This window comes from Lissotriton helveticus, chromosome 11, assembly GCF_964261635.1.
Source record: "Lissotriton helveticus chromosome 11, aLisHel1.1, whole genome shotgun sequence".
NCBI lineage: Eukaryota > Metazoa > Chordata > Amphibia > Caudata > Salamandridae > Lissotriton > Lissotriton helveticus.
In genome coordinates, this window is record NC_136072.1 from 651,411,614 (window position 1) to 651,427,222 (window position 15,609).

Genomic DNA, 15,609 nt, shown 5'->3' on the forward strand with positions numbered 1-15,609 from the left:
AGATAAGGCGTGCCGCTTGGTTTTGTACCAGCTGTAGGCGTCGAAGAGCATAGGCTGGGACGCCATTGTAGAGGATGTTACCGTAGTCCAGCCGGGACAGAACCGTAGCCATCATGATGAGTTTAAGAGCAGGAACTGAAAAGAATCTTGAAATTTTCCTAATAGTGCGAAGGGTAAAGAAACAGGAAGACACCACCGTGCTGATCTGGGAGTGCAAGGTTAAATTACAGTTTAACGTAATCCCAAGTGTCTTAACAGAAAACGAGGGTAAAGGAGGAGAACCAAGTGCCGGGGGCCAAAACGTGGGGGACCAGGGACTGGATGCTCCACCCGTCAAGACCAACTCGGTCTTGTCTGGGTTGAGTTTAAGATGGTTAGAATTCATCCAGTCCCTGATGAAAATCATAACTGACAGAAAATTAGAAATAGATTTAGGAGAATCAGAAAGATGGAAAATCAACTGAAGGTCATCCGCATAGTTATAAACGGTGACCTCCAGCTGTTGAAGAGAAAAAATGAGAGGGAAAATATAAAGGTTAAATAAAAGAGGAGATAGAGAAGAACCCTGGGGGACACCGCAGTGCATCTTAAGTGGAGAAGAAGAAAACCCATCAAGATGGACGGCCTGGGTTTGGTCCCTCAGGAAGGAATTTAGCCAAGTCAGGGGAGGCCCCCTGATGCCCGCTGCCCTGACACGGGAAAGAAGGATGGAATGGTCAACCGTGTCAAAAGCAGCGGACAAATCAAGGAGGACCAAAGCCTGAGGTTGGCCTTTGTCCATTCCTTCCCTTAAACTATCCAGGACCAAAACCACCACCCTCTCAGTAGAGTGGCGGGGGCGGAATCCGGCCTGACGAGGGGCCAAGTAGCCACTGTCCTCAATAAAAGAGCTGAGGACAGTGGGAACGTGGCACTCCAAAATTCTTCCCAAATAAGGGGGAAGGGAAATTGGTCGATAGTTCATTGGGGAGGTAGGGTCAGCACCGGGTTTTTTTAGGATGGGGATGATTATGGCAGATTTGTGAAGTTTAGGAACTACACCCGTCACCAAAGAGTTATTTAAGAATGTCAAAGGGGGGGCCGGGCAGGCTCGAAAGATTTCTTTCAGAATGGGTGCTGGACAAATGTCTGAGGGGGAACCTGATTTAACTTTCGCTGCCAGAAGAGACAGTGAATCTTCGGTCAGCAGAGGGATATGGTCCAGATAAAGCCGGTTGGGGGGAGGGTCCGGGGCCGGGGGGAGTGAAGGGGGGGGAGGTATATTAGCTTTAATGGTTTCAATTTTCTCCACGAAGAAGTTGTTCAAAGAGTCGCAGAGAGCTTGGGAGGGCAGAGGTTTTAATGTAGTTCTGTCTGAGAGTGCCAGCTCATGTACAGTAGAGAAAATTTCTCTAGACTGACTTCCTGCTGAGAGTATTTTCTCAGAGAAATAGTCGATCTTGGCTGATAAAATAGACTTTTTATAAACATTAAGTAAGAGTGAGTACTGGGTTTTTAGAATAGGACAATAGGAGCGCCTCCATGCGCGTTCGGCTTGGCGAGCAGCAAGCTTCTTACCCTTTAGTTCAGCAGAAAACCAACGGTTAACATTATGGGCGCGCTTCACCGCAACGCGTTTCAGGGGGGCAGCCTGATTACAAGACCTGGATAACCAGGTATTAATCGCATCAACCTGCGATGATGGAGAAAGTGCCTCCAGAATTGGGTTGGAGTTTTGCAAAGAGGAACACAAGGCAGGAATGTCAGCCTTGCTCCAATTGCGAGCCCAGATGTTTTTAGGGAGAGCTAGGCGTTTGGAACGGTGCAAATTTAGGGTAAACCAAATTAAAAAGTGGTCTGACCACAAACAAGGAGTAATAGTGAGGGGGGGACACAGGGATGTTCAGGGACCAGATTTGATCCAACATATGGCCCTTACAATGAGTGGGTGCGGATACATGGGGGGTGAAATTTAGGCTAAGAAGGGAATCTGTAAAGTTCCTGGATGCAGTGTCTTCAGCCGGGTCTAAGGGCCAAAAATTAAAATCCCCAAGAATTAATACAGAAGAATTGTTGACTATTAGTGTGGCCAACAGCTCCTCGAATTCGGCTAAAAAGTGAGGGGTGGAGCCGGGGGGCGGTAGACGAGGACACAGGTTACAGGGATTTGGAAGGACGCAGACCGAATCACTAAACATTCGGTTCCCTTAATGGCCGGGCAGGGGAGGGGTTGAAAATGAAAGTCCGAACGGACGATCAAGGCGACCCCTCCACCTGCCCTGCCCGATGGTCGATCCGCCCGTAGTGCGTAGTAATTGGAGGGAAGTAGTGCAAGAATATTGGGGAGGGAGTCGGGACAGAACCAGGTTTCCGTTAAAAATAACAGATCAGGTTTATGGCTATCTAGAAAATCAGAGAGTTCTAGTTGGTGCTTTACGGCTGATCTGGTGTTTAATAGAGCAGCCGAAATGGTGGCTTCTGAACCAGATGTCTGGGCCGGTTCTAGGGAATGATTAGGACGATTAGGCAGGGAAAGGATGGAGGGGCGGGTTAGGACCATAGGGGAGAGCGAATGGGGTCTGGCAAGGCCAAGGTTAAATATAGTGGACACAGAGGTAGCACTAAGGACACCGTAGTTTTGATGGGCGAGGAGTTCATCTGAGGAATAAGATAACATTTGGGCATAGTGGGGTGCCCCTTGCCCCGGCCGGCCGCGGACGGGCACAGACGGGCTTGCCTTTGGCGCGCCCGCTGCGCGCGTCCGCTGCGCGTGCGCATGATGCTGCACTTTTGAAGCCTAGGAGCGCGGAAGCTGAAGCGCTACCCTAGGGACTGGTCTGCCCCCTCAAGATGGCGGCCGCAACCCCGTCAGCCCTCCGGATCAAGCGGCACTCAGCCGTGCCGGACCGGGACTAGGGGAGCGGCAGATGTAGTTTTGAGGCGCAGCAGCCAGGTAAGAACAACACGAGAATTACAGTTTTAAAATTTCAGCAAATTTAAAATGAAAGTGAGCCCACGAGCACCGCTGCAGCCTTGAACCAGCTGCCACCAGGTTCTGCAAGTCCGCTGCGCGTGCGCATGAGGCTGCACTTTTGAAGCCTAGGAGCGCGGAAGCTGAAGCGCTACCCTAGGGACTGGTCTGCCCCCTCAAGATGGCGGCCGCAACCACGTCAGCCCTCCGGATCAAGCGGCACTCAGCCGTGCCGGACCGGGGCTAGGGGAGCGGCAGATGTAGTTTTGAGGCGCAGCAGCCAGGTAAGAACAACACGAGAATTACAGTTTTAAAATGTAAGCAAATTTAAAATGAAAGTGAGCCCACGAGCACCGCTGCAGCCTTGAACCAGCTGCCACCAGGTTCTGCAAGTCCGCTGCGCGTGCGCATGAGGCTGCACTTTTGAAGCCTAGGAGCGCGGAAGCTGAAGCGCTACCCTAGGGACTGGTCTGCCCCCTCAAGATGGCGGCCGCAACCCCGTCATCCCTCCGGATCAAGCGGCACTCAGCCATGCCGGACCGGGGCTAGGGGAGCGGCAGATGTAGTTTTGAGGCGCAGCAGCCAGGTAAGAACAACACGAGAATTACAGTTTTAAAATTTCAGCAAATTTAAAATTAAAGTGAGCCCACGAGCACCGCTGCAGCCTTGAACCAGCTGCCACCAGGTTCTGCAAGTCCGCTGCGCGTGCGCATGAGGCTGCACTTTTGAAGCCTAGGAGCGCGGAAGCTGAAGCGCTACCCTCGGGACTGGTCTGCCCCCTCAAGATGGCGGCCGCAACCCCGTCAGCCCTCCGGATCAAGCGGCACTCAGCCGTGCCGGACCGGGGCTAGGGGAGCGGCAGATGTAGTTTTGAGGCGCAGCAGCCAGGTAAGAACAACACGAGAATTACAGTTTTAAAATTTCAGCAAATTTAAAATGAAAGTGAGCCCACGAGCACCGCTGCAGCCTTGAACCAGCTGCCACCAGATTCTGCAAGTCCGCTGCGCGTGCGCATGAGGCTGCACTTTTGAAGCCTAGGAGCGCGGAAGCTGAAGCGCTACCCTAGGGACTGGTCTGCCCCCTCAATATGGCGGCCGCAACCCCGTCAGCCCTCCGGATCAAGCAGCACTCAGCCGTGCCGGACCGGCGCTAGGGGAGCGGCAGATGTAGTTTTGAGGCGCAGCAGCCGGTAAGAACAACACGAGAATTACAGTTTTAAAATTATAGCAAATTTAAAATGAAAGTGAGCCCACGAGCACCGCTGCAGCCTTGAACCAGCTGCCAGATGCCGCATTTCTCAACCATTTGTATACTTTTGTACCAATATCGGCATGCCACGCTTTAGGCTATCCTCCTTTATGGTTCCCCTATCTTACAGCTCTACTCTGTGTCTGCTCCGTTTCCTCTATTAAAGTGACGTGTCTGGCTGCGTTTTAGGCTTTTTCTCCTTTTTAGGTCAACACATAAATAAATGGCTTTGTGATTTACAATGCCAATAGCTCAAACTCTAATAAATGCGAGACCTATTGCATTGCAAAGGCTTGTTTTTTTTTGCTGTACTCTTAAAAGCAATCGCCATTTAGCACTCTAAAACCAGTATGTTCGACTCTTTTATCGACTCTTTGATTGAGCACTTTCTATCTGAAGAGGACAGAATTTTGCAGTTCCAATCAGAATTTTTATGAACTTTCTGCACAATCCTGCTGTCTGCTCTGCGCTATCGCAATAAAACCAGCAGATGGCAGTGTTATATCATTGTAGGAGACTAAAATTATAGTTTATAAAGTGCACAAATGTGTACAGAGTTCACATAGAGCTTGTGAAGTTGCAGAAAGAACAGTTTGATTAGCAAAAATGTTTTTTTTCTTTTATTCTTAGATTTCTAAATGGGTTTTCAGTTCAGAGAAAAGACAAAGAAATAACAGAACTGAATTTAGTCAGGCATGCCCTTCCACTCCAGACACTTTAGGAAGAAATTAATCGTCCTTGAAATTTGGCATAATTTAGTTTATTATTGAGGCGAACCAATGTTCGCTGTAAAGAAGCAAATGGGACATTTTGAACTTCATGGTTTTAAGTTTCTTCTAAGCATTTTAGTTGGCAAACCTTTCGAAAATAGATATGTCACCACAAACATTTTCACGTCTCATTTTAAACATTTGTGAAGTCTGACATTCTTTCTTTCTTGAGAGTTCTTGTCTCTCCTCAGATCAACAGATTACTGGGGTGAGTTTTCAGTGATGCATTTCCTTCTCTGTTTTTAGCGTAATACTTGTCAGTAGAGCCGCCCATCCCAGCTTAGATCATGCACTTAATTCCCCATCGAGGGTGGAACGAAGCACCCCAATGTCAGGTGTGTACAGAATCTACACTCCGTTGGTTCGAGAACCTGTTGGTTAGGCCATAAATAAAGGTACCACAGTACAACACAACACAACACAGAGCCATACCTTGTACGGAGTAAAAAAAAAAAAAAAAAAAAGTGCTGCCAAGCAGAGTTCAACTTGGTGTAAAAAAGTACAAAGTGAAAGCCAAGCCCAAGATAACGCTGCGATTATAAGTGCTGCGAGGTAGAAATCAACCAGGTGTAAGCAAGTGCACAGAGACGCCAGAGGCAAAGCGACCTAGATGCAATAAATGCTTGTCTGATAACCAGAAGTAATTAAAGAGGGTTTTCATACCGCAGCACTGGGCACAGCAGCGCAAGGAGAATAGCCTGCTGTTGTGCTTAGGGAGACGTCCATACATGAAGAGGTGAGCCACCAAAGCCCCTGAGCGGGGCTCAGAACAACTCCACAGTTCTTTGAAGAGTGAAAGTCAGTGAGGAGTCCGAAATGTTTCCAGTTATTATTAAGGATGATCCAGAGGCCAGTACGTCACAGGGTCTCAGAGAAAATGAGCTCATGAGTGTGAAAAGTAAGTAGAGGCACAAGATTGAAGGACACAAGGTGATGTCAACATATAAAAAGAAGTTTTTGTTTTAGACGTGGATTTTTGTTTACACACAACGACAAATGTCCTGCCATTAAACAGATATGTAAGGGCTGTGGGAAGGAGAACAATTTTGTGACGATGTGCAAAACAAAGGGAAAAACAAGTGTGTCACAGCTCGGAGACAAAATGGCCTCTGGAACTTTCCAGAAGCGAGATTCGACTCGCACCCACAAGGCACAGCGAAGGTACGACATATTGACACTGACCAAAGTTGATTGTCATCTAAATTATCATCAAACAGTTCCTCCATATCTGTATCAAGTAAAAGTGAATAAGATGGTTGTGCCATGTTGATATTTACTTCAGAAAAGCATGCACATGTTGGACTGGCGCATATGAAGAAAAATGTCAGTCAAAGAAAAGTCGACATGCTAAAGCACCAAAGTCATTCAGACATTGTCAGAAAATTACACTGAAAGTAAATGGTTGTTTGATGCTTTCATCATCAACAGTGGTGCGTCAATGAATATTGTGGCTGAGGAGAAATAATAAATTGCATTCCTTACCACATCTTATACAGTTGAAAACCAAAGTGTACACAAGGGTGGCATCGACACCCTAAAAAAGTGAAGGTTCATTTGTAGTGCCTTTGAAACACAAGAAAACAGAGGTGCAAGCATGTATCCTAGTGCTTCGAGGATCAGTGTCAAGTGCCTGTCCACTCCACTTCAGTACAGCTGCTGATATGGGACTGATTTCTTTCAACTACAACATGAATGCTCACCATGAAATAGTACGTCAATTCCCTTCATTGTTTCCTGATTTGGGAATACTTAAGACTATGAAAGTAAAGTTGAATATTAATGAGGATGTTCGTCATGTTGCTCAATGACATAGGCAACTCTGCCTGGTTAATGTTTACTCTTCCAACTTAGACAACGGGCCTTTTTTGGGGAAGTACTTGTAACTCAGGACTGCAACTACTTGTTGTGTGGTGATTTGGACTGACTCCCCGTGTCAGAGTACTAAGCCTAATATGACCGAAGCTGTGAGACACATGATGCAGGGAGTGGAGTTGGCCCTCACTTGGAGGGCCCAGCACCCACAGGCACATGCATGCTCCTTCTAAACTCCAGCGGCTGACACATGCAGTAGGCCTGACTATTTCCCCACCCTGGTGGAAGCAACACAAAGGGCAATGAACATGACCTACTTGGCCAGATACATGTCAGACCACTCACCTCTGCTTTTGACTTACTCTTTGGCTGGACGAGTTCCACAAGTCTAGTTGTGACGGATGCGGGTGGAGGCCCTCACTACCCAGACGAGAGGGGGGAGACTATCGCAGATGCCCTGACTGATTACTTCACCCATATTTGGGAGAACACCCAACAAAGAATGACGGAATAGGATGCAATGAAGGTGGTGCTCAGGGGAGTGGGAATGGCAGCCGCTACAGGTATCCAACAAACGAGAGGGACCTGACACCGCAGAAAGAAAAAAGGGCAACCCAGGAGAGGGCGCTGCCGCAAGATCAGGTGGTGCACTCTGAGTGGGGGGAAGCAAAAAAAAATGTTAATTAATTGTGGGAAAGCCTAGAAAAATATGTTTGACTCTCTTATAGACAACTTCTGCACATGGAGGGAGATAGAGCAAGCAGGTTACTGGCCAGGATGATAAAGCTGAAACACCACACAGAACCCAAACGGATGACCAGAGATCATGCATGGAGGGAGGTAAGTACATACACAGAAGGTCATAAATGAGACCCTGACTTAACACCTTGGGGGTCTCTGCATTGCCCTGTGATGCCCTGATCCTGTTGGTGGCAGCCTACCTGGATTCGCTGCAAATGACACGATTGGAGGGAACTGACCAGGTTGATTTAGAGGGCCTTTTAACCAAACAAGAGATATTACAGGCCATTGATTCCCTCAAGACGGCTAAAGCTCCAAGTGGGGTAGGAGGATTGCCCTCCAAGTTCTGCAGGTCACTCCTAGAGAGTAAGGCCAATAAACTGCTTTTAGTATACTAGGAAGCCCTAGAGAGAGGGGTGCTTCGGGCATCCATGCAAGAGGTTCTGGTCATGCAGATAACCAAGCCAGGGAAGGATCTGTTAGACGCAGCCTCTTACTGCCCCCTGTCTTTATTAAATATAAATACAAAAGATACTAGGTCAAATATTGGCAAAATATTTGTACCGCTGCCTCCTGAATCTGGTCCATCCTATCAGACTTCCCTGCGCAAACATTAGGCGCCATCTTGGGGGGAAGTGGAGTCAGAGGGCTAGTTTCCTCCTGCACCACCTGACCTTAGGGCATAAAATGATTCCATCATCCCGTACGTGCAGCGGACGCGCCGATGGCTCACCAAAGGCGTGCCAAAGGCAAGCCTGTCTGCGCCCGTCCGCGCCAGACCGAGCCGGGAGGCGGGAAACATTGCCCAATTTGTACAAAAGCCTCTGCCTGTAGGTTTCTTATCCTATACGAGTGAAGCGTTGCATGGGATAAGAACCTTGGCCTCTAACAATCAAGAAACAACAAATATCTGCCCCATTAAACTACCAGTAGTACTAGAAGGGCCCGTAACCTGTCACACTTGTAAGTTTCAGTATTGTATCGAGAGAGTCGGCCTTAGTGAAGATGGCCCGTGAACTTTCAGTGGTCCTAGCTATAACCTATGCAATGTCAGATCCCTGGCAAAACACTCTATTGAAATCTGGAATATTTTGTCAACCTATTCCCCAGATATTTGCTTTTTAACAGAGACATGTCTAACCCCCCACAATTGTCCTGCGATTAATATAGCTATCCCTGATGAGTATAAGTTCATTCATTTGGATAGAGGGGGGAAATTGGGAGGAGGCATTGGAATAGCTTTCAAAGACCACCTAAAAGTCCAATGGCTATCAACGGTTAGCAATGACACAGGGAAAGTGGGTATTTTTAGGGTCTCCATGTCACCTACCGAAACATGGGACGGAGCTCTATTATACTGCCCACCTGTCCCGAAATTGAACTTTGTCAATTATTTGACAGAATTCATAGCTATGCAGGTCCTGGCGTCTAGTAATTTTATTTTATTCGGTGATTTCAACTTTCATGGAGAAGCCCTATATGATCCGGATGTTTTTCAGCTGACCTCAAGCCTATGTGACATGGGTCTGTTCCAACAGGTATGTGGCCCCACCCACAGTGCAGGTCACACGCTGGATCTTATACTTACAAACATGAAATATTTTAAGTTTCATTTTTCTCGTACCTTGACATGGACGGATCACTACCTGATTTTGTTCTCATGACCTCTTAACACCAACTCTTCCAACTGGAAGCCGTCCAATCCTTTTAAATCACAAAGGGGCAGACCTTGGCAGAAGCTTACCCTGGAAGCATTTAAGGAGAGTTTCCCACTTTATAATAAGGATCTCTATGGTCAAAGCTCACAGGATACCTCCGTTCTGCTGGCCAGATTTAATTTAGCCATGACCCAGACTTTGGACGGGGTTGTCCCTGAGTGTAATAAGAAGCCTGGTTCCCAACGAAAATCAGCTCCATGGCACTCAGGGGACCTAAAAACTGATAAATCTTCATGTAAAGTCCTAGAGAGGCGAAGGAGAAGATCTAAGGAGGAGGCGGATAAATTGAGTTCTAAATCGGCCTTAGCTCGCTACCATCTAAAAATTAAAACTGCCAGATGCGCATTTATACAGCTGCAAATAGAACAGGCTGGAAACTCATCTAAGGCACTGTTTGATTTTGCTTCTCCTCAAGCATGTAAACAGTTACCCTTAGAAACACAGGAGCTTTGTGATTCCTTAGCGGCGTATTTTCAAAATAAAATCTCATCAATATACAATAACTTTCCTACCAGGAGTATAAATCATAATAGTTCCACCGGGTGTCCTGATGTTTTTACGTCTTGAATAATTATAGACCGATATCTCTGTTACCTTTGTTGGGGAAGATATTGGAAACCCATATAAACAAACAACTGAGCCACTACTTAGAGACCAATAATATCCTGGACTCTTCGCAGTCAGGCTTTCGGCCGAGCTTTAGTACAGAGACCGCCTTACTGGCAGTCACAGATTCAATAAGGTTGACCCTTGACAAGGGAGGATCCGCAATGCTCATTCTCTTAGACCTCTCCACAGCATTCGATACTGTCTCCCATTGACTGCTTGTGGAGAGGCTGCGGGAATGTGGTGTTGGGGACCTCGCTTTGAAATGGCTAACAAGTTTTCTGGCCGACAGGAGGCAAATGGTCATGTTGGGCCCTTATAGGTCAAAAGAATTCCAGCTAGATAAGGGAGTCCCGCAGGGCTCATGTCTGAGCCCTACTCTCTTCAATGTGTACATGGCCCCGTTGGCCAAGATTGTCCGACCTTATGGGTTTGAGGTTGTATCGTATGCGGGCGATACTCAACTGGTCTTCCCCATCGGATCAAATCTAAAGGAGGAGAGAGTGCGTTTTTCGGCGGGAATGTTGGCTATATCAAATTGGATGGCTGATTCCTGCCTCCAACTTAATTCAGAAAAAACAGAGCTTATGTTTCTGGGAAAAACGCAGGATCTGAATCTGGCAGATTGGTGGCCTGCCCAGTTGGGGATGGCTCCTAATCCCTCCACATCAGTAAAGAGCCTGGGAATACAATTGGATGACAAACTGACTATGAAGGACAATGTCAGAAACATCATGGGCTCTTGCTACTATAGTGTTTGACTACTGTGTAGAATTATTCCATACCTACCAGTGAAACATCGCAGAACAGTGGTCCAGGCAATGGTGGTGAGCCGACTGGTTTACGGGAACGCCCTACTGGCTGCAGTAGGTGAGACCCTGATAGCAAAACTCCAAGTCATCCAAAATACGTCAGCAAGGATGGTTTTAAACCATCCCCGGGGCTCACCATCACTTCCCCTGCTAAAAGAGCTCCACTGGCTACCAGTGAAGAAGAGGTCTTTTTTCAAGATTTGCTGTTTCACTTTTAAAGCTAGTAATGGAATTGGCCCTGAAAACTTACAAAACAAACTTTGTAAGCAGACCTCCTGCCGTAACTTGAGATCTAATGAAAGGGCACTGTTGATGATACCGCGGATCTTGCGGACGCGTTCAGGGCGCAAAGCCTTTTCATATATTGCCCCCAAGTATTGGAACTCCCTGCCAGAAGCTCTGCGCAAGTCCACCTCCTATCTGGTTTTTAGGAAACTACTGAAGGCTTTCTTATTGTAAACCTCTCTTTTGCTTTGGTACATTATTTTTCCTCCTCAGTTTTCGTCTAAGTAAGCGCTGAGATGCCCCTGGGTGAGTCATGCGCGATATAAGAGGCCAATAACATAACATAACATCAGTCAGGGTTTATCCCCCCTGAAGCACCCTTTCCAACTTGAAGAGGCTGTCACATGGCCTTCATGCGCCTGTCTGGACCATTACCAGTATTCCCTTACCTTCCTGGATATAGAGCAGGTGTCTGATTCGGTCAGCTGGGAATATATATGGCTCAAATCAGACAGAGTGGGGTTGGGTTCCAGGTTTGTCACCTGGATAAATCTACTCTACACACAGCTTCTGATGCAGGTGCAAACGGGATGTCTAGTGTTGGAAGTGATCCAGTTGCAATGGGGTACTCAACAGGGGTGTCCCCTGTGCTGTACACCCTGGTGATGGAGCCAGTGGTGTGCAGGTTGCAACAGGTGTTGTGTGGCTTGGGAATACAGGTGGGACAAACGAACCATGTTGTATCGCTATACATGGATGACACCATGTTTTAATTGCGTCGGTTAGCCACATCGGCTCCTATTCTCTTGAATAATATGATGAAATTTGGGGAGCTCTCTGGATTAAACATGAATTAGTTGAACTCTGCATTATTCCCTGTGGGTCAGCTGAAAGTAATAGAGTTCGATCGGCTGGGTTTGCCCTGGAAAACGGACAGTGTCCGATACCTCGGCATGCTCATATCGCACCGGGTACAGCAATGTGATACCTTAAATATGGGGCACGTTATTGCAAATCTCCGACCATCCATTACATTTTGGAATACACTGAAGTTTTCACTGATGGGGAAGATAGCTTCAATAAAAGTGGTTGTGCTGCCCCGTGCCTTTATATATTTCAGGGCACCATTTATGAGATTCCCTGGCTCCTCGCGGAATAGCTGTGGACTGGAAAGTGTTGCTGGCTGGGCTTGCCACGCTAAAGCTGGAATGTGATAAAAGTGGAATGGAAGTACCAGAGCTCAAAATGTATTTCTTTGTTTCTCAACTACAGCACACTGTGCACTGGTTCGATGATGAACCCAACTGGAAGAAATCCCTACTAGCTGGTACATTTGGGGATGCTGACTTGGGGGCCCTATTGTTGTGTGGCAATGGAACACCTGGGACACTCCTACATGTAATAAGATTGGTATGCAGGTGTTGGGAGCGGGCGGTGCGCGGAGTGCTCCATAGGCCACCCTCTGCACTGGAGATATGGAAAACGTGGCCTTTTGTGCAAATTGCGCAGACTATGGCCATAGACCGCTGGTGGTAGGAGGGATGTTTCACCTTAGTTGATTTATACCCGGCAATCTATTTTATCACCCTGTAGGAAGAAACTGAGACATTTGACCTGAGAAGTAGTCAGTACCTCCAGTATGCCAAAGTAGTGGCTACGGTTTGAGAAATATGGTCAGGGTTTCCTGACACCCAAAACCTACACAGACACACGTTGCACTGCTGACATTGGCGGGTGGTTGGAGACTTATCACACACATATATAGTGCCTTACGATCCGATAAATTCAGGACTTCCTGTAAAGCTGAGGAAACATGGCAACAGGTTAGTAAGTACCCAATAACAGCGGAGGAGTGAACTAGGATACGCAGGGGAGGGGTACTGGATATCTCTGTAAACGCAAGTTTAAACTTTCTCAATACAATATAGTACATATTGCATACCTCTCACCTAAGCAACTGCATGCAATTTTCCCCTCAGCGAATCCTGAGTGCGTACACTTTGGGAACACACTAGCGGACTTTTTTCATGAGGTATGAAGCTTCCTTCAGATTGTGCATTATTTGAATGAGGTCCTGGGACACCTGCATAGAGCTACGGGCTGGCCGATCTCTAGGTAACTGAAGCAATGTCTACTGGGACTGGTGCCTGCAAAGAAAAATAGGAATCTCAGTAGAAAATGTGCCCTCCTTGGACTGACTGCAGGCAAAAGATTCATGGCCATTACATGGTTAAGCCCGAGGCTTCCCCAAGACGGCAGACTGGTTGCAGAATATGACGGAATGGGCTGAGAAGGAGGAGGCAAATTTGAAAAAAGTGAAGCGTAATGATAGGCTGGTGGATGATCTGCTGGCGTGGGGTACCATGATTACCGACCTGACTGACGACAGCGTCGCTGCCTCACTGGCTGCGATGGGTGTGAAGGGAGAGGGGGATTCCCAAGTGCTGCACCCCCAGAATACGGTGGGGGAGCAGAGCCATAACCATGAGAATGGTCACTGACATGGAGAGGTGTGAGTAAGCAGGGGGTCGAAATGTTGGGGCTAAACTGTAATACATTGAATCGTCTGAAGGGTGAAAACTCCTAATGAGAAGAACAGGGGGGTAAATAAACGCACACTGTTGGGGCAGACGCTCTGATTACTTATGCACTGAAAATGGCTATACTGTGGGGGGCCGAGCTATTGGATACCATCATAATGAGTAATGATACTGAGGATTACTTGGAAATGTATAATACTGAAATGCTAATAAGAAAAGATATATAAAAAAAAGATCCCACACTGATAACAACTTGGATAACTCAATCATCCACACACAACTCAGCATCCTCATCAATCTCCTTAGAAAGCGAGAAATATCTCCCAAAGGTAGGTTATGAGAAAGAAATGAACAGAAAATGTCCACATATTCAAATTACCATTGGAAACCACTGCATCATCTTCATACTAGACAACAGAGTGCTGCTAAACTACATTAGTGTAGAAGATCTGCATTGAACCAAGTTAAAAGTCTACGCCTGGATGACGAAGAAACCAATACCCTGCTTAGGGAATTTCATGACAACACTCACACTCGACAACCCACTGTAGAACAACTTAAACTGATCACAGTACTGTGCATGGTAGAAAATACACCTCAAGCAGTGTGCCAATACCCTAAGTTGTTCACTGGATTGTGGAAAATGAAAGATGTTACTGTGCAACTATACATTAATGAAGTCAAACCAGTGGCCCAGCATTACAGAAGGATACCATTCCACCTACAGAAAGCAGTTGAAGTATAAATACAAGCGCTCCTGAATGTAGACATCATTGTGAGGACGTAAGGGCCAATGCTAGTTTTGTACCAAAACTCAACACACAGGGACAAGTTTGACTTTGTGTAGATATGAGAATACCCAGCACTGAAATTGAATGAGAGCGGTACACCCAGTACCACCTCTGTCAGAAATAATTTCTCTCCTCAAAGGAACTCATATATTCCCGAAACTGGACTTGGAAGGATATTGCCAACTGGAGCTGCATGAAGACTCGAGATACATCATAATTTTACCACACACCTAGGCGTATTTCGATATAAGCAACTTCATTTCGGGGTTTCATCAGTGGCTGAAATATTTCAAGAAGTGATAAAACGAGTAATCAGTCCAGTTGTGAATACATTGAACTAAGTGACGATATCTTAATATTCTAAACAACAATGGAAGAACATGACCTAGCATTGGAACGAATATTTTGAGCACTTACAGAAGCCAACGTAATGTTAAACCCAGCCAAGTGTGAGTTCCAGCAAATTCAACAAAAAGTCTACGCCCACATCTTTTCCAGCCACATCATGAAGCCTAATCCAGGTAAAGGCACAGCACTAAATGAAAGACAAGCTGCCAATGATTGGGAGATTTCAGGTCATTCCTGGGGATGGTGAGCTACTGTGCTTGGTACATCAATGATTACATGATGATCAGCATTGGCCTGAGAGAGCTGACGAGGAAAAGTCACAAGTTCGACAGGACCCCAGACTATGATGACTAAACTAAGTTTGCTGTCTGATGTTTCTCAAGTTGATTCTTGAAACATAAAATAAGCGTTCTTAAAAGAGCTGGAGACTGTCTTGTCCTATTTCTGTTTGTATAATATTTTCAATGATTTAAGGTTGCTGTTGACCTGACCGAATTGTGCTGGTGACGAAAAGTAGAAATTGTAATATGTTCCCACAATTTAGATTTTCAGAAAAAAAGGTACATAAACTTAGCCTAGGGTTCAAGATACTGATGTTCAAAGTGTTTATTGTTTCCTTTCTCAGGTTCTTAGAGCGCACATTCTTCCATTGACCAATGTGGCATTCAATAAATCTGGCTCAAGGTATGTGTTCTTTTTCATTAGGCAATGCAATGCTTTTCAGTGTTTAGTAACCATTTTGTTGGTATAAACTTTAACCTGTTTGTATTAGACATCACCTTACTGATACAGCCACACTTCCATGTCACTGACTACGATATTTTGTTGCGCCCAGTGGACTCCTTGTGGTATTCTTTTACCATTTAACCATGCATCCAGGGGATGGGCTTGTACCGCTTCTAGGTGGCGTGGATATAGTATGCTCTGATTGCTTAACCGCCTCTCCAGAGAATCCCTTTTGTCTCGCTTCTAGTATTTTCTAGTTGCTTAAGTGTACCTTCAGAGGTTGGATGTTTTATTGTTCCTGGCTGGACTCCATACAATTTTC

At 46.4% G+C, this 15,609-nt stretch overlaps 1 protein-coding gene across 1 annotated transcript in view; it reads left to right on the plus strand.

Annotated features, from left to right (window-relative positions):
* Window positions 1–15,609, plus strand: part of DAW1 (dynein assembly factor with WD repeats 1) — a 192,097-nt gene that overhangs the window by 87,219 nt on the left and 89,269 nt on the right. The window contains exon 4 of the mRNA XM_078665688.1: window positions 15,187–15,245. Within this exon, the coding sequence (XP_078521814.1) occupies window positions 15,187–15,245 (59 nt within the window). The remainder of the gene's footprint in view (window positions 1–15,186; window positions 15,246–15,609) is intronic.